At 42.5% G+C, this 24,366-nt stretch overlaps 2 protein-coding genes across 2 annotated transcripts in view; one reads left to right on the top strand and one right to left on the bottom strand.

The window, feature by feature from the left end:
* The window catches only part of LOC310992379 (GTPase IMAP family member 9-like), a 113,775-nt gene that overhangs the window by 40,554 nt on the left and 48,855 nt on the right, over positions 1 to 24,366 (bottom strand). The window lies entirely within an intron of this gene.
* epn3b (epsin 3b) lies at positions 616 to 18,657 on the top strand (the record flags this gene model as incomplete). Its single annotated transcript, XM_083980384.1, has 11 exons — positions 616 to 684; positions 1,418 to 1,576; positions 2,748 to 2,831; positions 3,381 to 3,711; positions 5,966 to 6,084; positions 7,442 to 7,528; positions 10,956 to 11,082; positions 11,228 to 11,398; positions 12,631 to 12,723; positions 17,291 to 17,584; positions 18,359 to 18,657. The coding sequence occupies 11 exons, from the start codon at positions 616 to 618 to the stop codon at positions 18,655 to 18,657; spliced, it is 1,833 nt and encodes a 610-aa protein (XP_083836510.1).

Genomic DNA, 24,366 nt, shown 5'->3' with positions numbered 1-24,366 from the left:
TTTACCTACCTTTTATTCTTTATTTTCGCATTCTATTTGTATTTATTTCTTCATTATATATATACTTTTTTCTTTTCTTTTCTTTTTTCATTTTACTATGAAATTTACTAACTTTATTACTATTATCATATGTACAGTGTATATATATGTGTCTTGTTTTGTTCTTGTCTCCTTTCTGTTTGCCTATTTGAAGTCTTGTTGGTATGATATTGTTATTTGTTAGTCACCCACGTTGCACCCTTGTAGTTTGTCTGTAGTAACTGTATATCTTTACACTATATGGCACTATTAAAAAAAAAAAAAAAGAAAAGAAAACCTCTGATGGTCTTACAAATGTATGTCCAGGCGGATCAACCTTCAAAGAGAGACATAAAGTTGCTCAAAGGTGATATTTATACTCACATATTTCCTCCATCTCTTTCACACAGGGGCGTGCTGTAACTCCTGACAGAGAAGAGGAGCATTCACTGCCTTAGCTGCCTCTCCTCTCCTCCTTCAGCCCACGTTTCCCCTTTGACCCCTCCCCACCCCCGCCCCCAACCCTTCCCCACCCCCCTGACCTGTTGAGCGCTGTTTTCGCTTTCTGTCCCTCCACGTCCTTCATCACCTGTCACCATGACAACCTCAGCCTTGCGTCGACAGGTGAAGAATATTGTGCACAACTACTCGGAAGCAGAGATCAAGGTAATATGAATGGGACTGTGTTGACTTACAGTGAAGTCCAGTGTGTATTGTTATGTATTGAATATACAGAATGCTCAGAGGAGAATGTATAATATACTGTAGATCTTACCTTGTATTGATTTGTTGTGTTTCACTTCTTTGTGACCCTGTTACTCAAGCTGAGAATAAACAGTAGCCATATGCATCATGTCATGTAAATATTAGAACACTGGAAAAGAGAGTAACGACATGCATTGGTCCAATGGAAGCGCCTCCTGATGGTGGAATATGGGTTTTGCAAAAGCGCCCAAGAACTGACATCTCTGCATTGTTGGTGAATGAGCAGTGTGGTATTTTCAATAATTTAAGGACATTTATCGATCACCCACGTTAATAGCATCATCGTGGATCCTTTACAGATGAATATTAACACATAGGCGAGTAAAAAAAAAACAGTTGTCTACATTAATGTTTCAATCTACATTTTGTAATAAACAAATTATAAATATAATTTGATATGACCACACCTAAAAACAAAAACACGGCCGTTTTCATCAATTTACAAGCAAGTGGGCAACACACATACTGTACATTGGAGTGAATGGGTTTTCTGGGCGCAATACCCATATCCTGCCACTCGGGGCGCAAAACCCTTACCACGGGAGTCAATGGTGGTGTCGTTACTCTCTTTTCCAGTGCTCTAGTAAATATGAGGAAAAGTAGACACTGTGGTTTCCCTGCTTGTGATGTGTAGGTTCGGGAGGCCACCTCTAACGACCCATGGGGCCCGTCCTCGTCTCTCATGTCTGAGATCGCTGACTTGACCTTCAACGTGGTGGCGTTCGCTGAGGTCATGGGCATGGTGTGGAAACGCCTCAATGACAGCGGCAAGAACTGGAGACACGTCTACAAGGTGACCTCCGATAATGAAGTGTCTCTCAGATTAGACCATGATCTTTAACCATAGGTCCCCTCTGCCTGTGTGTTTCTCTTTCATTCTGCTTAAAGGGATAGTTCAACATTTTTGGCAAATTGGCCCGTTGCCATAATCCCTATAGTTTTAGCAGTACTGTAGGTTCATTACCTTTAATTGTCAGTGCAAGCTATTTTTAACGGAGGCTAATGGGATTTCTTGGTTTCCCTCATCAAACTCATCAAATACACAATCCAACAACTCCAAAACGCTCTGGTGGACAAGTTGTGACCTGCACATTCACCACGCTATGAGATAACAACGGAACGTTACGGGACAGAGTTGTTTATCGAGGTAAATTCATGCAAAACCGCTGATGTGCGTTGCCGTCGAGGGCAGTTTTTTGACAAGCAGTCTCTGCATTTACCTTGAAAACAACTCTGTCTGGTAATGAATGAATGAATGAATTTATTTATTTAAAACAGGGACAATGCACAAAAAACATTAATCTTGTAAAACAAGAAGAGATGCTTGCAACAATTGCTAATTTCCGCCTGGGGGAAGTGGGAACAGATACAATATTAAGATTAATTGAAATAGGACATAATAACCATAATATTTTTAAAAAAAATTGACAGAATGCACTAATAAAAGCAGGGAAACAGGAGCGCCAAATCATAAAGTGCACAATAGGGACTAACAGCACATACACTCTCTCTCACTCTCATCACACATTCAAACACTTACACGTACAATACATAACGTTCTGTTATTATCTCATAGCGTGGTGAATGTGCAGGTCACAACTTGGGATTGTGTATTTGATGAGTTTGATGAGGGAAACCAAGAAATCCCATAATGAGCCTCCGTAGCGTAGCTCTGAGCAGCTCACGGCTCTGCTCCGCCGTTCTAAAAATAGCTTGCACCGACAATTAAAGGTAACGAACCTACTGCTAAAACTATAGGGATTATGGCAATGGGCCAATTTGCCAAAATGTTGAACTATCCCTTTAATGACTTCCTTCTGACTGCTGACCACCACTTTCATTTCTTGTCATTCAGGCATTTTTAAATATATATTTTTTATCGTGCTTTGTTACAACTTTGTAGCATATATGTGTCAAACTGCTGATTTTGGGGCATCAGTGTGATAACGAGCGTCTGCCTCCAGGCCCTGACTCTGTTGGATTACCTGCTGAAGACAGGATCAGAGAGAGTAGCTCAACAGTGCCGCGAGAACGCATTCACCATTCAGGTATACAGGACTTGAACACGAGGGGAACCTCAGCAATCTGAACACTTCAGGACCACAGCTGGTTTATTGTTAATTGTCTACTTGGATCATTATTAGTTGTTACCCTGGCAACCACTACTTTTCCTGGGGTCTATACATAGAAGAATTGAAGTGTAACCAGCAAATATTGCAACACACACAGGAAGAAATCACCACTTCAGTCACTGCAAACCCAATACACTGTTAAAAACTGAATACAGCAGACCAGTCAAAATAAATTCAGTTCAGAAAGTTAAACAAAGATATTTTTGCTGCTGATTTTAGTTGTACTCAATTTTTGAGACAACATACTCTGCATAGTCAAAAATATTATTTTGGTGACTGAAAAATACATTTTCAAAATTTATAATTTCCTTAAAAATAATTTTCTTTTCTGAAAGAAATCCCAGAGATCAGATTATTCAGTTAGCGAGCTTTTGCAGCATTTTTTAAACACAACTGTAAACTGTACAATGTTCATACTGATCCTTAAACATTTGTGAAAACTAGTTTTGTCCATGTGTGGTTCAGACATTGCGTGACTTCCAGTATGTGGACCGCGACGGCAGAGACCAGGGCGCCAATGTGAGAGAAAAAGCTCGCCAACTGGTGTGTCTCCTCCGGGATGAAGAGCGGCTCCGCCAGGAGAGGAGTCAGGCCCTGAAGACCAAGGAGCGGATGGCTGGGGGTGGCAGCGGAGGCGGAGGCAGTGGGGGCGGTGGGGGCAGTGGGGGCAGTGGGGGGGTGTATGGAGGCATACCCCCATCTTACCACCCGGGCAGGCGAACCAGCCAGCCCAGCATGGCTGTACTGTACGGGGAGGAGTTCAGCCGCTCCAGAGGCTCACCGTCCTCCTTTAACTGTGAGCATCGTGGTTTATGTAACAGTAAAGTCACAACTTAGCCTGAGCATTGAATGACTTATTTTATGTGTTGCCAGTTTGGAGTTAAAGGGATAGTTCACCCAAAATTGAAATTTCACTCATTATCTACTCCCCCTCATGTGGACTAAGGGCTGGGAGAAGTTTCAGAGTCCTCCGTGGCTTCTCTGAGTTACAGGGGGTCTCGGCGTAGCAGTGCATGTCCATATAACGGTTGCAAATGGATACCAACTGTCTTCGTAACAAAAAGACACACCAAAAAACATCCAAATACCTCCATGCTGCTTGTATGTAATGTCCGTCTTGTATATATGTAAGGTCCTCTTCCCGGTTTGTCCAAATTTGACGAACCAGGAAGAGGAGCTTCCGCTACAAACAAGCTTGAAAAATAGACTTATTTTTTTTAAATTTTTTATCTGTGCTTTTCTGCTGATATTAATATTGATATGTTACAGTGATGTTACAGTTTTTCCTCCATTGGTTTGGCTCATTTCTTGAAACAGAAATGACATTCTCAAAACAACATGGACAAACCTCCAAACCACTTGGTAATTGTTCACAACGGAATTGAATTTCTCATTCATCTCATCAAATTGCAAATTCCATGCTGCTCATATGTAATGTTCGTCTTGTATTGACGCCCCGAAATGCGAAATCGTCCTGAAAAAAATTAAATAAGTCTATTTTTCAAGCTTGTTTGTAGCGGAAGCTTCTCAAAGCTCCTCTTCCCGGTTTGTCAAATTTGGACGAACTGGGAAGAGGACAGACCCTGGTTCGTCCAAATTTGACGAACCGGGAAGAGGAGCTTCAATACAAGACGGACATTACAGACCAGCAGCATGGAGGTATTTGGATGTTTTTTGGTGTGTCTTTTTGTTACGAAGACAGTTGGTATCCATTTGCAACCGTTATATGGACATGCACTGCTACGCCGAGACCCCCTGTAACTCAGAGAAGCCACGGAGGACTCTGAAACTTCTCCCAGCCCTTAGTCCACATGAGGGTAAGTAGATAATGAGTGAAATTTCAATTTTGGGTGAACTATCCCTTTAAAGGGACATTGTGTAACTTCTCCTGTTATCTATTCGATTACGTTGTTCAAAAGTCTGTTTTCCATTAATCAGTAATCCCCCCATCAACAAACCTAAGTGTTCTGGTAAGCTCTGAATGAGCCGTTCATATCATTATCCACAAGTTTCCGAACGTCATCTATGGTCAAAACCGGAAGCCGGTTTTGCATTTCCTGTGGAATTGTACATTTACGTTTCCATGGTTTTCAGTCGTTGTCATAGTTGCGGTGAACGCATGGATCTATTTACGCTGGCTTTTAACACGGATGTCAATTTGTGTGATATCCATTGTTAAAAGCTGGTGTGATGATCCATGCGTTTTACAGATTTTCATTGAAAAAAAAAAATCCATGCATTTACCGCGACTACCGAAACCATGGAGACGTAAACATAAAATTTCACCGGAAGAGCAAAACCGGCTTACGTTTTTGACGTTCGGAAAAAGGTGGATACATGGAGCGGGTAAGCATGACGGTAGGAAACCACGGAAACTCAGCGGAGACACCGGAGCTGTCGGCTCAGGTCCAGGTGGCGTCTGTGAAAAGTCACCGTGGTAACGCAGTGAGGAGGAATGGAGCGTTACACTGATGCTGCATTCACCTGCAGTCGGGCAGACGGCCGTCAGTAACAAACCAGATGTCATTTTAGTCACAGAAGTGGAGAGTAAGACGGTAAAACGTGGGTCAGGTAAACAATACGACATCACCATGACAACATATTGTCACGTGTATTGTTTTGCCTTGTGTTGACGGACCACTTGTTTACATAGAGGCTTGTTTATGCCGTTACGTGCAGCGGCTGTCGTCCGTCTGCCGTCTGCCCAATTTCACATGAATGCAGCATGAAAAATTACGATAGAGTTGCTTGTGATATACAACCACAACGCTAGATGGGAGTAATTCCTACACAATGTACCTTTAAAAACACACACTTGTATTCAGGCTTATCACCACATCCCTAATGAAATGCATTTTGCACTGTTGCCCAGCACTCTGGATGAGCAACCACATAGATTATCAATACTGCAGCGTAGGCCTAAAAATATTCAAAACAGCCACACAAACACACACACACACATTTCCTGTGCTCCACATCAATATGGCCGACTCTCCTTGCACACTTTTACTCCTTCCTCCCTCAAACTCCCTCACATGTTCCCTCCGCAGCCTCGTCCTCGTCTCCTCGTGCCGCCTCAGACCTGGAGCAGGCTCGACCTCAGACCAGCGGGGAGGAGGAGCTGCAGCTCCAGCTGGCCTTAGCCATGAGCAGGGAGGAGAATCAGAAGGTACAGTAAAGCGACACACACATGCACAGCCATTCGTATTATGATGCAGTTGCCAGTGTTACTCTCCCCTCCACTCTAATCCACTCACACACACATAAACACAAACATCCTGTTTTCGAGCCACACGTGTCTCATATCCTCTCGATGATTCCAGTAATGAAAATTTTGTGACAAACATTCTGAACATTCGCCCACCTCCATCTAGCTAGCCCTTCCTACCCCTGTTACCATAGAGATGGATGAAGACACACAACTACAGATTGTGTTAAGCCTTAGCCAAAGGGAGCATGAGCAGGTACACACACTCATACAGAAACACACCTTGCAGCTGCTTGTTGCAACGCATGCTTTTAACCCTCTAGTTGTGTCAATCTGATGACATGGCTCTTAAAGGAATAGTTCAACATTTTGGCAAATTGGCCCATTGCCACAATCGCTATAGTCATAGCAGTAGGTTCGTTACCTTTATTTGTCGGTGCAAGCTGCTTTTAGAACGGCGGAGCAGAGCCGTGAGCTGCTCAGAGCTACACTACGGAGGCTAATGGGATTTCTTGGTTTCCCTCATCAAACTCATCAAATACACAATCCAACAACTCCAAAACGCTGTCGTGGACAAGTTGTGACCTGCACATTCACCACGCTATGAGATAATAAAGGAACGTTACCAGACAGAGTTGTTTTCGAGGTAAATTCATGCAAAAAAAAGTTGTTGGATTGTGTGTTTGATGAGGAAAACCAAGAAATCCCATTAGCCTCCGTAGAGTAGCTCTGAGCAGCCTGCTGCTCTGCTCTGCCGTTCTAAAAATAGCTTACACCGACAAATGAAGGTTACAAACCTACTGCTACTGTATGACTATAGTGATTATGGCAATGGGCCAATTTGCCATAATGTTAAACTATCCCTTTTCACTAGTTGTCCCTCTGTGGACAACTAGTGACTCCACTTCTAACTTTTCCCTCCCTCACGTGTGTCGTTGGACACGTTTCACCCTCACAGGACCACGGTTGTATCTGTCAGACCGCACAGATGTTTCCAGTTTCATCCTTCTTTTCTCCCACATATTATCATTTTGGTAATTTTGGAAGATTTACCCTGAACTCTCTCTCTCTCTCTCTCTCTCTCTCTCTCTGTTTTGCCCTTAACCCGCCTCTGCTCTTTGTCAACTAAATATTTCAACAGCACAAAGAAAAAGCTGCTGGTGCTGCCTTGGAAGACTGTTTTCTGTGTGTGTGTGTGTGTGTGTGTGTGTGTGTGTGTGTGTGTGTGTGTGTGTGTGTGTGTGTGTGTGTGTGTGTGTGTGTGTGCTTCCACGCTCATGGCAATAATGTTGATGATGTCACGATGCCGCCCCTGCAGGAGCAGCGCTGTCGCCAAGGAGACGAGTCTCTGTTACAGAAGGCCCTGGATGAGAGCCGGAGAGAGAGCCAGTCAGGGACACAGGAGGTGAGTTTAAAAGTGTGTGCGTGCGTGCGTGTGTGTATGTGCATGCTGTATGATAAGTGTGTGGGTGCATGCATGGTACATGAGTGTGCCTTTGCATGGATGGAGAGGTGGGCAGGTGCATTTGTGGGCGGTTAGCTGGCAGGCATTTAGAGAGAGAGCAGTGGAGTTTATGGTGTGGACTGTGGGATGGGGAGGAAAAGGAGACCAAAAAAAAAACCACAGATCAGCATAATGAGGGAGAGTTGGAGAGAAACGGTAGAGAGCTGCGGGACGAGAGAGAGAGGTGCCGGCTGAATAATAATGACGTCGTCTTGTCTAACCTTGAGCTCAGCATGACATTTCCCCGAAAGCATCCTCCTTATCTTGTAGCACCAGCTCCCGTGCTCATTGGCCTGTCAACAAGCCAATCAGAGCCACAGGCTGTCTTATGTAAAAGTTGCCTTTGCCTTGTAATTGGGCTTATTATGCTCTTATCGTTATTATCTGGTGCTTTCAGGCGCTACGTAGAAAAATATGTAGAAATTAGGATCAGGAAATAAGAGACACATGTCATAGTTCATGTTATGTGTCATCATGCATTTTTGAAAAATTGCACATAATTGCATTGATAAAAGGCATAAAAATACCTGCCTCTCTGAATATGCAAGTATTGCTCATTTCAAAAGTTTGAATACCGGATATAACATGCTCCACTGTTTCACATGTGCACATTGCTCATTGGGACCATGAATGGACTGTTGTGTGATTGTGATGGAGTATTGAGCTTCTCATCTGTGGAAACTACTGTATGCAGAGCTACAAAAACTGAACCTGTAGATGGATAGTGTGTAGTTTGGGGGGGCAGGAGGGACAGAAGACAAGTCTAGTATCTTTGTGTACCTATGACATTAGAGTGCACATTATATAATGATCATGATTTTGTGTATTTAAAATATGTTTGATACATACAGTAGATGCCTGTTAATAATATGTGCAGATTTATTGTGTAACATTTCCAAATACCTAGTCAATGTCATCATGATGCAGATTTATTATGTGAAAGAAATGATTCATGTTGTCTATGAAAGACTCTTGTGAAATTTCTTGTCACTGACGATCAATCAATAGCGGCTGCTGCAGTGTTAAGCTGTTTCAGTTTAATGTCAATATTTTTTACTGCACTGACACAAAGTTAACACCCCTGGAGACTGTGTGGTTACAAAGAGAGCAGGATGTTTTAGCCTGAACAGCAGACAACATTTTCTTAAAGGGATAGTTCACCCAAAATTCAAATTCCACTCATTATCTACTCACCTTCATGTCGACTAAGAGCTGTGAGAATTTTCAGAGTCCTCCGTGCCTTCTCTGAGTTACGGGGGGGTCCGCGCAGCAGTATTTGTCCATATAATGGTTGTCAATGGATACCAACTTTCTTCGTCCAAAAAGACACACCAAAAAACATCCAAATACCTCCATACTGCTCGTCTGTAATGTCCCTCTTGTATTGAAGCCCCGACATGAGAAATTGTTCCACCGGTCAGTGCAAATCTCACACAGGAAGAGCAGTGAACTGAGACACTGGGAGCTTCCGCTACAAACAAGCTTAAAATATAGACTTATTTAATTATTTTCAGAACAATTTCTCATGTCGGGGCTTCAATACAAGAGGGACATTACAGACGAGCAGTATGGAGGTATTTGGATGTTTTTTGGTGTGTCTTTTTGGATGAAGAAAGTTGGTATCCATTGACAACCCCCCCCCCCCCCGTAACTCAGAGAAGGAACGGAGGACTCTGAAAATTCTCACAGCTCTTAGTTGACATGAGGGTGAGTAGATAATGAGTGAAATTTGAATTTTGGGTGAACTATCCTTTTAACATGCAGCGCTGGGGTCTGCTATGTTGTGAGATGCTAACCCTGCGAGCAGACTCCTGCAGAGGAATCTGAGCAGGAGTCCAGATGCAGCCTGACAAATTCATGAAGCGACGACACCGTTGCTGAATGTTCTCAGGCGACTTTCACTGTGCTCTGTTATGTAACCACATTGCCAACAGTATGACATCAATGGCTTTCTGATACAGGATGTTTATTGGGCTCCACAAACAGACCAAGGAATGATCTCAAAAGTTGAGTGGTAATTACACAGAAGCACCAGTAGATATTCACGCTCTAAGCAAACAACATTTTTTTTTTTTGTGTGTTTTTTTTAAATGAGTTCTGCACTGCAACTTCAGAAGACGACAAGACATGAGCAAATTACTTGTGGAAATGATTTGTCATCACATGCACTACACACAACCAAATAGACAAACGCACGCACTGGGAATAAATTACCGCTGTTCTTCATAACCACTCGTCACCAAAACATCTTTTTTTTTTTGATTTTGAGAAAATGATCCAGACTTTACTTTTTCTTTTTGAGTGGAGAGGTATGAGCATTTTCTTAGCCCATGAATGAAACTCATCCTTAATAAGTGTGTCTGAAAAATTCTAATGCAACACATTCAGAGACTGATGGTTTTCTTAAGACTGTGATAAAGTTTTAGCTGAAACAGTGCCAAGAAAACAATTGAGCATAGTTTCTAATTCTGCTTGATTCACCGAGATTTACACCAGGAAATGCTGTAATTCAGTTTTAGCTTCTTTACTTAACTGATGCTGCGTTCATAACAACTCAGAGGTCGGAATTCCCAGCTCAGAAATTTCCGACTTCCGACATCATTGCGTTCACGCTGCAGGAACTCATGGATACCTGAAGGAAGTTTGGCATATTGTGGCTCATAGCTGAATACGAAAAATAAATGCAGCAGTAAATGATGTTTATTTTGGAGGAGAGGAGACGCCGCAGATTAGTGCACATATAATGTTACAGCCTAGATAACAGTTAAACCTTATTTCCGTCACATACAAGGACCACAATTTCACACCATACAACAATCACAGCTTAATATAAACGTATTTCATATAGGCTACTGCAATAATACACAAAAATATGCATTCAAACCTCAACAAATAACTTAAAATGTCTAAATTCTAACCGTTTAAGACGAGGACTGCCATGTTTTTATGTTGTCATGACGTACAAGTCGGAAATTCGGAGCTCTGATATGATACCCGAGTTTCCCACCTGTAATTTCCGAGTTTGACGCCATTCAAATCATTTTTTACAACTCGGAGCTCGTTTTTTTTCAACTTCCGAGTTGTCTTAAACGCAGCATAAGGTTTGAATGTATAAGAAGGGTTTTTCACGTTTAGAATCCAGCCACACTGTGACACGTTGCATTCTCTGCTTCCACAGAGCTCAGCAGGGTTAAGGTTTAACATGTATTCCTTCTGGCTCTTGTCAAGAGTCTCCTGGTGCTCAGAGATCCTGTGACTCATTCAAACCTGGGAGCAAATAAGAGTTAATGTTAATGTTTGATTGTTAGACCTTTTGCTTCCTCTGTAGTCAGCCATGTTGGACCTGGTGGACATATTTGGCCCTTCCTCTGAGCCCGCACCTCCTCCTCCTAGTGACCCGTGGAACTCAGCTCAGCCCGCCGCTGACATCACCACCGACCCCTGGGACTCTGTAGGTGGGTGGGTGGCTCCTCGCACACACACCAACACATCCACACACACTTCAGGCTAATCCCATCTTTGTGTTTTCCCTTATTCTGTGAGTTCTTGTGATTTAAATGCCTCACAATAGCGGTTTTTTTTTTTTTTTAATCTTCACAGCAGTTCACTCCAGCACTCCTGTGATTGGGAGTCCTTGGTCAGCCCCTCCCCCCTCCTCCGATGCATCCAATCCTTGGGCCCCCTGTGCCAACTCGTGCACAGACCCCTGGGAAGCAGCACCCGTCTCACCCAGTCCTGTCAATGACGCGTGGGACAGCCCAACAGACAGAGGTATGGTAACTTTCAGATACACTGGCCAGTCTGATGAGCTCCTCTCAAGAATGCACATATGATGTACTGATGGTGGTTTTCACTGTTTGCCCAAAAAACGCAGGCATTGTAAGGCAAGGCAAGGCATCTTTATTTATATAGCGCATTTCATACCAAGGCAACTCAATGTGCTTTACATAAAGACAAAACATTAAAAAAAAAAAAAAAAAAAGAGAAGCATAAAACAGAATAAAAAATAAACACAAAAAACAGAGTTAAAAGCAAGAGCAAATAAAAGTAAAAGTAAAATAAAAGAAAATAGATAAAGTTTAAAGTTCTTAAAAGAGCTCAGCTATAAGCATGTGAAAAGAGAAATGTTTTTAACCTGGATTTAAAAGTGTTTACAGTTGGGGCTGATCTCAGTTCTGCTGGTAGTTTGTTCCACTTGTGTGCAGCATAACAGCTAAATGCTGCTTCACCATGTCTGGTTTGAACTCTGAGCTCCACTATTTGACCTGAGTCAGTAGATCTCAGAGCTCTACTGGGTTTATACTCTACTAACATGTCATTCATGTATTCTGGACCTAAACCATTCAGTGATTTGTAAACCAGTAGCAGAACTTTAAAATCTATTCTGTAGCTGACTGGGAGCCAATGTAAGGTCTTAAGAACCGGGGTGATGTGATCTGATCTCTTTGTTCTGGTTAAAACTCGAGCTGCAGCGTTCTGAATGAGCTGCAGCTGTTTGATGCTTTTTTGGGGGAGACCAGTCAGAAGACCGTTACAGTAGTCTAGTCTACTGGAGATAAAAGCATGAACCAGCTTCTCCTGATCAGTTTGGGACATAAAACCCTTCATTCTGGATATGTTCTTAAGTTGATAAAAGGCTGATTTGGTGACTGATTTGATATGGCTGTTGAAGGTCAGATCTGAGTCTATCAGCACGCCGAGGTTTCGGACTTGGTCTTTAGTTTCTAAAGACAGTGACTCAAGGTGTTTACTGACAGCAACCCTCTTCTCTTTATTTCCAAAAACAATGACCTCATTTTTTTCTTGATTTAACTGAAGGAAATTTTGATTCATCCAATTTTTGAATTGCTCTAAACAGTGACATAATGACTCTATTGGACTGCAGTCATCTGGAGACAGTGCAAGATATATCTGTGTCATCTGCATAACTATGATAGATACTATGATTGTACTCTCTATGCCTGTGATTAGACCGTTTTCATTCATTTCAATTTCTTACACAGGTGATGGGACAGATCCGTTTGCTGCACAGGAAGAGGAAAAGCCTAAACAGGACATTCCTCAAGTGTCCTCCCCACAACCTGCAAGTCCCACAGGTACTGTACTGTACTGTAGTACAAGACGACACATAGCCAGAGGTGCTGTACTTTTAGCACTGGCCCCTGAACAGCAGGCAAACTAATAGTAGCCTACATACTGTACAATATAGCAATGTACAGTAAGTTCACAGTATTGTAAGGCCTAATGTAGCCACCCACTGTGTCGCTATGTAGTATCATAACATACTGGGGATGGACACTGACAAAAGACATTAGGACAATATACTACAACTGTACTGATACTACTTATATGAAACTTTACTTTTTACGTAACAATAAACACAAACAGGTTTTATCTTTTCTCTACTTAAAGGGATAGTTCACCCAAAATTGAAATTTCACTCATTATCTCCTCCCCCTCATGTGGACTAAGGGCTGGGAGAAGTTTCAGAGTCCTCCGTGGCTTCTCTGAGTTACAGGGGGTCTCGGCCTAGCAGTGCATGTCCATATAACGGTTACAAATGGATACCAACTGTCTTCGTAACAAAAAGACACACCAAAAAACATACAAATACCTCCATGCTGCTCGTATGTAATGTCCGTCTTGTATTGAAGCCCCGAAATGCAAAATTGTCCCGAAAAAATTTAAATAAGTCTATTTTTCAAGCTTGATTGTAGCGGAAGCTTCTCGAAGCTCCTCTTCCCGGTTTGACGAACGATGTTTTTTGGTGTGTCTTTTTGTTACGAAGACAGTTGGTATCCATTTGCAACCGTTATATGGACATGCACTGCTAGGCCGAGACCCCCTGTAACTCAGAGAAGCCACGGAGGACTCTGAAACTTCTCCCAGCCCTTAGTCCACATGAGGGGGAGTAGATAATGAGTGAAATTTCCATTTTGGGTGAACTATCCCTTTTAAAAATTTTGAAATAAAACAGGTTGATTTACTTGGCCACATGGTCGCAGCCAGTGAAAAGAAAAAGAAAAAAGAAAAGGAAAAAGCCAGGTCAGTTTACAGTATATGAATTTTATACACAGCATAACATAAAAAGAATGTAATTTTTAAGCTCCCTTCAAACACCAGCAAACAGCGAGTGAGAGAGAACCTCAACGTGTTGAGTTTGATGAAGTGAAAGCTCAGTCAGCTGAAGCCCAATGTAGATTGAGCAAGCTAACACAGACTGCTCATTGGGACTGAACAATAAATGAAAATATCATTTAAATCACAGTATGGCCTAGTGGAATATCCAAATCACAGGAGCTACAAAGAGGTGACATTTTTGACATCATACTATACATTTAATTTTATTTATTTATTTAAAAAGGACAATGTACATTAATTACATCAGCTCTTTTCTCTTTTTAAGGAAAAGAGAAAAGAAAAAGTCCAATGTAAATGTACCGGAGTTAGCAAATTGCAAATTTTCTGGCCGTTTACACAGAAAAGATTTCATTACAATGAGACAAGACACAGGTAAACAAGACAGACATAGAATCAGACACAATATTGACAGATGAAGTAAAACAGACAGTACAATAAGAACTCGACAGAGCAAAGCACAGGGATCAGAGGTACAAAGAAGTTCTAACAAACATTCAAAACAGGCAATAAAACAAAAACCTGACATACAAAACAAAACACAGAGACAAAGAGGTAGAATAAAGTGCTATAGTGGCAATGCTTTACACTGTAAAGTACAGTATGTTAAAGCAGAAGTGAGTGATATATTTGTGTTAATATAAGTCTTAAATAGTTATATCTTCCGACAGCAATCACTTACATAGAGTGTTTGGACTGAAACACGGGTCTGTCAGTCCCTCTGCTCTGCTCTGAGCCGAAGAGAAAACATTTATCGTATCCTACAGTTTTTATCCAATGAGGAGAGAGAACGGCATGCAGGGCTGTGTGTGCAGCCAAGGAACGCCGTGAATGTGGTGACGTAGCGACGAGGACTGTTATGGTGTGTTCAAGGAAACTCGTATTTTTCCGACCGTGAAGTGGTACCAGTTCGATCTGGTACGAGTTCACCGGTCGGAAGTTACGAGTGGCCGTTATAGTGACTTTCACCGGTAAAACAGGTCGGAAAAACACGAGTGGGTTGCCTGGAACGCTACAAAGTCGTAAGTTGTGACTTGAAGCTGTAATTTACGATTTCAAAAGCCTGCCTGGAACGCAGCATTAGCCAAAACGACCGGATCACTCACTTCTGCTTTAAGTGCAGTAAATCCGTTAAAATTAGAAGTGAGTGCAATTTTTGTTTTGAAAGTGGTGTATGTATGGCATTCTTGTATTGTTAGTGGTAAACTGTTCCAAATGCGACTGCCTTTGACTGACAGTACTGACTGACTAAAAGTGGTGCGTCTTAATGGTATTGCACAATCCCCTCTTGTGATAGCCCTCGTAGAATGGTTAGTATTTACCTTCTGCTTAATGTAGTCGCTCAGTGGAGGTGGTTCAGTTCAGTTCAGTTCAGTTCAGACAACTTTATTTATCCCCAAGGGGCAATTCGGTTTAGCAGACTCAGTTTCATTAAAGGTGCGAGTCTTATATACTGAGCAGGCATATTTCAACTATAAATGAAGTGTTGTGGTGCTACAGATATGTTTCCCTTTGTTTTCTTGGGGCTTCTGCTGTGGTTCATATCTGTGATGTGAATGTGAACAGATTACCCACAGGACGTTTTGATCGTAGACATGTCATTATAGATCTCGATCTTGAAAGCTCAGCTGCTAATAAGCACACGTTATGTATTATATTCATGGAAATTATTGGATAACCATGGCAATAGTTACGTTTAACATCATGTAAGTGCAGGGATTTTCTCTGGTCGATCGACAGCCTCAAGTTTTGCTGCCTGTCGTCCCTCTATACTCTCTCACCACATTTCCTGTTTAACTTCGCTGCAGCTGCCAAATAAAGGCATAAACCCAAACCCACCCCCACCCCCACCCCGCCCTCACACACACACACAAACTGCCTGACATTGAAATCCCACAGTAATCCCTCACTGCACAAAATGTTTCTTTTTCCTCCTCTATCTACGTGTTTGTGGTTGTTATTTGTGATATCTGATTTGATTTGCAGCCCAATGAAGCCCACAATCAGTTCTATCTTCGTAAGCTCTTAATGACACCACGGAATAATTATTCACATTAAAGGGCATTAATGTGATGCATAAACTGCCTTTAGTCACCAGACTTGGATTTTCCCCACATGGGTCCTGATGATGCGCTGATGACGCAGGATGACATCACCGAGCAGTTCAGTCAGTGCGTTCTCTGTCAGTCTGTACGGCCTCCTGTTTATTCCTCTGGGTTTGTTTTTGTTGATTTGGTGATTTTGTAGTGCAAGTTCGAAGACGAAGAACACCGAAGCAGCCACAGAAAGAGCCCTTTCCTTCACATCTCTGTTTAAACCAAGGCTGTCAAACTAATTTTAGTTCAGGGGCCACATAGAGCGCATTTGATCTCAAGTGGGTCGGGCCAGTTAAATAATAGCATAATAACCTGTAAATAAGGAGAACTCTAAATATTCCCTTTGTTTTACTCCTTTTACAAAACATGTTATGAGCAACCTTAAATGTCTTGAGAAAAATACTTGCAATTTCAACAATGTTATGCCTCTTCTGGCTTATATGTGATTTTCACACTTGGCAAACTTCCGACAAAATACCGTGGGCCAGATTGGACCCCCTGTGGGCCGGGTTTTGGCCCGCACGCCGTTCGACGTCCCTGGTTTAAAGGGGTACACCAACATTTTTTTGTGTGTGTCTTGCCTCACTCCCGAGTCCATGACCAGCAGATAGACACCATCCTTTCAACTGTGCGTGCAGTAACAAGGGAGATGCGGGCAGAGTTGCCGCACCACTAATTACGTAGCTTAGCTCAAATGCTGGAAGTGTATAGGTAGTGTTAGCCTGCCTCCTACGTGAGCCGAAATCAGCAGTCAGAAGCCGATTTAATTTTAGCTCTAAACTCTGTAAATAAATCACTTTATCAACATTTCAAACATATTTAGGTGAGAAAGAAGCCGTTTAGATCAGCAGTGTGTCGTTAATTTGTCTAAATACCGGCTGTTTACAATTTTATTCGGACGAATTTGGCGCTACTCAAGCTAGCTGTTGTGACCAACGCACTTCCGGTTACTTTCACAAAATAAAACACCCGTTGCCCTTTACATACAGAAAACCATGACGATAGAATTTGTGCTTTTACTTTGAAATAGGAAGCTAACCTACCCTCGATGTAGCTAGCTTGAACCAAAATAAACCGTCTTTGCTTGAACCCTCCGTTTTGACCGATCTCGTCCCGTTACCGGCATTTGACCGCTCAAGATGCCTTACCGGAGAGTTTTGTCAGCTCTGAGACGAAGATCGGTCCATTTAGAGTTGCTGAAGAGTTTCTCTGATGACTTTAGGTGGAGGCAGGCTAACACTACCTATACACTTCCAGTGTTTGAGCTAAGCTAATTAGCGGTGCACCAGCTCTGCCCGTATCTCCCTTGTTACTGCACACACAGTCCAAAGGATGGTGTATCTGGTCATGGACTCGGGAGTGAGGCAAGACATGAAAAAAAATTAAATGTTGGCGTACCATTAAATGCTTTTCTCTCTCCCTGATGCAGATGCAGAGCTGTTTGGGGTGAAGCAGGACTCTGACCCGTTTTACGCAGCGGATTCCAAACCGGATCCGTTCGGCGCCGAGCCTCCTGCGAAACCCCAGGTAAACGGACGAGAGTCTGCCAGTCCAGAGATGTTCGACCTGTCCCGGCTGGCCCCTCCACTCAGCGCTCCACCTACACGTGTGTGTCGGACCCCAGAGACCTTCCTGGGAGCCACGGGGGCCTCGCTGGTCAATTTAGACGCTCTGATAACCTCCAATCCTCCCAGCAAGACGCACAATAACCCCTTCCTCTCAGGTAACAAATTATTCAATAACTCACCTGGTGTAGAAATGTCACTGATTTACTAAAGGTACATTGTGTAACTTCTCCTGTTATCTATTCACGAAAATCGATTATTTGGTTCAAAAGTCTGTTTTTCATTAATCAGTAATCCCCCCCATCAACAAAGTGAAGTGTTCCTTTCAGCTCTGAATGAGCCGTTCATATCATTCATATCTCCATGGAGCGGGTAAGCTCGGTGCTGCTGCCATGTGGTGTCTCCATGTTTTTACGTTCAGTGGCAGCGTGACGGTAGGAAACCACGGAAACTCAGCGGAGACACCGGAGCTGTCGGCTCAGGTGGAGGTGGCGTCTGTGAAAAGTCACCGTGGTAACGCAGTGAGGAGGAATGGAGCGTTACACTGATGCTGCATTCACCTGCAGTCGGGCAGACGGCCGTCGGTAACAAACCAGATGTCATTTTAGTCACAGAAGTCCAGAGAAAGCCGGTAAAATGTGGGTCAGGTAAACAATACCACATCGCCATGACAACATATTGTCAGGTGTATTGTTTTGCCTCGTGCTGACGGACCACTTGTTTACATAGAGGCTTGTTTATGCCGTTACGTGCAGCGGCTGTCGTCCGTCTGCCGTCTGCCGTCTGCCCAATTTCAGGTGAATGCAGCATGAAAAATACGATTGAGTTGCTTGTGATATACAACCACAACGTGAGATGGGAGTAATTCTTACACAATGTGCCTTTAAAAATAAATAAAAAAGATTATTTTTTTCTTCTTTTTTAATCCTCAGGTCTGAGTGCTCCGTCTCCCACCAACCCCTTCCACTGCGACCAGCCTCGCCTCACCCTCAATCAAATGAGACCATCCTCCACCTCCCCGCTGCCCCCTCACATGCTCTCCTACAGCCCGTCCCTGCCTCTCCCCCTGTCCCACCAGCCTCCCATCCTCCCCTCCTCTCTCACACAGCCTCCTGCCGGACTCCTGGACCTTCCCTCCAACCTCCCCCAACCCCTGCTCCCTCTTTCTCCACGACCGGCGGCCCGCACTCAGTCACAGACACAGACACACAGCCACAACCCCTTCCTCTGAGACCCCCGCACCCTCCAAACTCCGGTCTGCGGAGGGGGAGATGACGGGAGAACAGACTCTTTTCGGATCAATCTATGCTGACTACAACTGAGACTTGTTTTAAATGAGCCTGAACCGGATCCTGGTCTGATGTCATTGTGCACCACTTTGAAGTGGATGAAACCGTGGACTTGGATGTATCTGTGTCTGTCTGAAGACACACCAGCTGCTATATAACCTGAACTCTTGAAGAAAAGCTAACTCACGCACACACAGACAAGTCAAACATGCACTCAGGCGCACTTCAGGGTGCACAGACACAAACATTATGCACAGACACAAGCATGCACACACACCACCAGACTAACAGGGTGTATCTCAACAGTCCCTTCGATGCCTTTTCCCCCCCCATCAGCAGTGATGACCCCCCCCCCCCCCCCCCCCGAGCACCCTTTGACCACAGAGACACAACTGTTCCTTTAGAAGACTGGAATGAAGCCACACACTTTGATTGTCCATCAACGTTCACCAGGATCCTCACCGCTGCTGCTTCACCGACTAAAGCATGAATGCCCCTCTCCCGCCCCCCCAATCAACCCCACCCTCGCCTTCCCCTCCTGAGGCTACAAACAATTCTACTCTGCCGAGCACCTAAGAGGAGTTCCTCAAATAAATCTTCTGTTTTCTCATGAGTCAAATAGTATCTTGAGCTTCTTTGGCACAATTGAATCACTGGATACGGCTCACAAGTGTGTGTTACTGTGAGATTCAAGAAAACAGACAGCACTGTACAAGAACTAATTGACTCAGGCGTTCCTTCTTACATAATGATATCTATTTTGCATTGCCTTGTTACCTCCTAAGCTCCATAAGCATCTGGCCCTAAGTTATTTGTCCCCTATGGCAATTATAGCTCCAACGGGATTCAGGTGGATTCAAAACTGGACTAAACCAGCCTAAACTAGACCTTACTGTCTCAATCTAGACCTAAACTGATCACTGATTGTACCCTATCAGACCCGCGTGCCTGTCTCTACAGCTGACCCCACAATGCATTCCTGGCTGGTTCATATTGGCGCCGTTGAGGTAGACCTCAGGGAGGCCGCTCTGTCCCTCCTCCACAGAGATTCTACCTTAGTGAATTAAAAAGGCATTTGTGGCTATTTATGGTGTGGGCATACAATGGTGGAATGAAGAGAACAAATAAAGGAGGAGGGAGGGGTAAATGAGAGATTAATATAAAGAAAGTGCAATGATTACAGATTACAAACGGATGTATTTGAGCAGCAGTTCCTCGTTCACCAACAGAGTCTGTGATGAGACATGATGTTTGGTCATCACTGCACTGAACCTGGACTTGAATGTGAAATGCCTGCCTATAGATACACACAGGCGTAGTACATATGTATTTAATAGAATGATACCTATACAGTATGAGGAAATATTCTACCAATAAATGAATGGTGTTTGCATTATAATTGATGGTGTTCATGCGATTTATTGGAGTCATTCATTTGTTACCTCATTACAGTGTGTTCAACATTTCACTATGTTTGATAGATTATTTAGAATATGATTTAAATACCATCAGCCTAGCTTGAACTAGCAGTGTTTAGGGCTAATTTGCAACAACAAAAAGCACCACCTTGTCTTTCCTGAAGATGACTGTGAAGAGGCTAATCAGCAAACATGCTAATGAAGGACTGAAGCCATGGTAACAGTATCTAAGAGCTCACATCTCTTGGGTGCTTAAACTATAGCATGTTGCCCTTTTCTTTTTGTTTTCACATAATTGTGCAAAACAAAAAATAAAATGTTCTGCTCATTGTCTACTCGCCAATCTTATACACAGTTAACTTTTGCATCTTAGCACCGTATTTCTGGGCACGTCAATGAATTTGCTGTATTGTTTAGCTAACATCAACCAACTTTAATTCGTTCAGGCTTTTTTAGATTAGTACATTGGTCTATTTGATTAATGCCAGCCATATCCGCAGCAAATATTACAACTATTGCACTTAATGGACCAATAAAGCAGCTATAGTGAACATGTAGTGGTGATGAAAAGCACCTTTTGTACAGCCTGGTGGAAGATGATTCAACACTGATGGGCAACCAAAAGCATCATTTCTTATTTTCTCTCCATTACATTTAGATTGTTTTGTCTTTTAATAAAAACCCAAAGATGTTGCCTCATAGTGAAGATAAAGCTTCATGCACAGTAAATTTGTCTCACTGCCTCCTACAATGGTTGTATCCAGGCAGGTCCTCATTTACAGGGTCTTCTGGGTGTGTAATATTGACATTATTGTTCAAACCCTAAATCCAAATTGTATTTTGTGATGTGCTTGTAGACACACTTTAAGTTTCCACTTAAATACTGGAACAAATGAAAAATGCTGGTGTTGGGTGGATACACATTCTTTCTGCTATTCACTGCAGGTGCCTGACTGAAATGTAAAAATTAAAGTTACTGATTAGTATGAACATACACAGTGTATGTGACTCCTTAACGAAGGACATGCTTATGTTTCTACTGCAGGTTTTAACTTTGTTTTATGATCAGTTTTTTTTAATCCAGAGTTAACTGGACTGTTTTTCTGTGATGGATTTCTATCCTGACTCTTGGTCTGTGGCCACTAGATGGCAGCATTAAGACAGTGTCCACTTTTCTTTCCAGCTTTTCAGTCAGTGATGGCTTGGCACCTCCAGCACAATTTTGGAGTATAGTCACCTGCCTGGTAGTTAAGCAAACCAGCAGTCAGCACAGTTTAGGTTCCAGCTGCTGTTTTTCAGCACAGCACTGCAAGAGTTTATTACACAACTCATTCTCTAAATAAAGGAGAGTAATGAACTTGGTTGTAAACATGTGTCCTCAGCAGTTTAGAAAAACACTTTCACTTGTAGCTTTTCTTTTGCAGGTGCATAAACCCAGCATCCTGTAAGGAAGGAAATGAAAACAGAAGTTTATCTTGTGCTTCGATAAAAAAAAAATATCTGAGTTATCAATGAAAAGAAAATATCAGAAAGAATATGCAATGTTCTGGAAATGTGCCAGTCAGTTTCTGAGATGTTATGCAAGCAGTCTGCAGAACATGTTGGCCTGGCTGTGGTGTCTGAGGGGAGTTACCATCAGAAACAAAATAAGTTCCTCTTCTGAAGACGTTTGGGTGTGTTTTTGTGGATATCTGCTCAAATAGATTAATAGATGAAAAGCTAGAGGCAGTCATGTAGATGGAAGGTCCAGGAAGTCACCAAGAGCAGCCAGATTCATCCACTAAAGCTGTTAGTTTTCCAGATACCTTGTTATGAACAAGAGGTTTTTGATTCAATGGGGGTGTTCACCATCTTTATGATCATATGTCAAGTTGTGGAGATGATTTGTTCCTGACAAAATAGGCCTTTGTGAAATGGCAGAGAGACCAGCATCCTCAGCTAACGGGTCAAATGCAAAACCATGGTTCAACATGCTGCCGCCCGGCCGGCCCTCCACTGTGGGTCTCCTGTCTTGTTTGCTGGCTCGTCTGACTGCACGGGGTAAATTAAAAAAGACCACAAACTCTCTCATGAGGTCAAAGCAAAACTAAATGAATCAAGGAAATCCAATCATGTCCACAGACTCAGACGCACTCACACACTTCCCTTCTCTTTCATGTTCTGTCCAAACAAAATCAAGTGCAGTCTGATCAGACCCAAACAGCTGCGGTCTTGACCTCCAGATACAGTAACTCAACTTGTGTGAGCACACTTGGAAATCGCCATGTGGTGTTCATTTGATGGTGGAAGGGAAGTAAATGGGCAGTAGTGAATGATTGTGTGAACAGTTGTGAAAGTGAGCGGAGAATATTTTGTATTGTATTTATGTATGTATGTATGTATGTATGTATGTATGTATGTATGTATGTATGTATGTATGTATGTATGTATGTATGTATGTATGTATGTATGTATGTTTATTTCATTTGATATGGACATCAGACTGTTCCAGTGGACAGACCAGATGCTTTGCTTGGGTGATTTTAGCACATGTGCTCATTTTCAACACCAGTCCATAGGCGGCTATTCTAAAAACACACAGCATATTATCAACAGTATGAGATAAAACAAAATGCATGACACAACATCACAACAGCAAAATGCTAATCTAAAAACACAGAGCACAAGATCAGCAACAGGAGATGAAGCAAACAGAAATCATGATCGTAACAGTAATAATAGTAACAATGAAAAAGTCCATATTTATACATGTGGGCATTGTTGTTTTGCTTTTAGCCCTCTGTTAAAAGAGTTTGTATCAGTCTCCAGTTTCAGGTGAGTGGGTAAAGTGTTCCATAGATCAACTCCTTTGCTTGCAAAAGTGTATTAGAGACCTTGTGGACCTGCAGTGAAGAGATGGAGATGGAAATGCAGAGTCAGAAGAGACTCAGGGGAACTTGTAACCTCTGCCTGAACCTCTAAAAATGATACATCTGAATAATAAAATCTTGTCGTTAATCGAGCATTGTGGTCGGCAGCCATAAATCTATGTTAGTCATAAATTAATATCTGCTTAGCCTCTCAGGCCCGGTGCAAGCAACACATTAAAAGTCTGTTTTATCTGGCTTTTCCCAATGTTTCGAAAGTCTTAACACACAAATTTAATAATACTTTTATTAGCAGATACTTCCACAAGAGCAAAGGTTCGACCACACATACACACACATCCACACACACAGACAAATAAACAATAATTTTCCTATCCAATTTTTTTGTGTGTGTGTAAAACAGTGGTTCCCAACCTTTTTTGGCTCGTGACCCCATTTTGACATCACAAATTTCTGGCGACCCCCGCGGTCACGGCCATCAATCAAGATGCTGCATTTCATTTGAACTTGATTTATATTCAAGAAAGTGAAAGTATAGAATACAGTTGTTTAAGATTGTGTGTCGTGTTTTTAATCATTATTTTAAAATAATAATAATTAGTTTTTAAAGAAAAAAGTATCAAATACTAGACATTTCTGTGGGGTGGCTGAAAAACACTGGTGTAAACTGATCAGTACAATCAGAGAATATTTTCTCTTGATTCCACTTATCATACACTCAAGCATGAGAGAATAATTAGTGATCTTGTCCCAGGTGTGTTGCTCCCTTGGAGCTGTTGGTCCTGGGCCGCAGCGAGGCAGCGGTCCAGTTTCGAGGAGCATTCAGAGTGATGAATTAAGCTTTGTCTGATCAAGATGCTGCTGCAATGTGGGAACAATTAGTGTGCAGGAAAAACAAACTCAGACATACACATGCACGGTGTTTATTCACTGAACGCAGTTATAAAACAACATCCTGTCTGAGTGGTGTTCTGATTAAGGAAGATTGTGTGTGTGTGTGTGTGTGTGTGTGTGTGTGTGTGTGTGTGTGTGTGTGTGTGTGTGTGTGTGTGTGTGTGTGTGTGTGTGTGTGTGTGTGTGTGTGTGTGTGTGTGTGTGTGTGTTTTCAGGACACTGAAAATATATCTCAGGACTTCAGGCTGGTTACATGTGTCTTTGTAAAGTGGGTAATACGGAAGTTAAGCAGCTTTGCTTCTTTCTTTTTTTTATTTGTCATAATTCAGTCCAGAAATAAATAAAAAAGAGAGCAAAAGAGGATTAATATGACAATAAAAGGGGGATTTAGAAATCTGTACACCATAAACAGAGTTTTGCTATGACCTAACCCCATGTGGCTTTGGTGTCCTCAGACCATGATTATAACTGG

The sequence above is a fragment of the Trachurus trachurus genome (assembly GCF_905171665.1).
Source record: "Trachurus trachurus genome assembly, chromosome: 1".
NCBI classification, from domain to species: Eukaryota; Metazoa; Chordata; class Actinopteri; order Carangiformes; family Carangidae; genus Trachurus; species Trachurus trachurus.
Note: the sequence above shows the minus strand (reverse complement) of the source record. Positions and strands in the feature narration are given on the sequence as shown.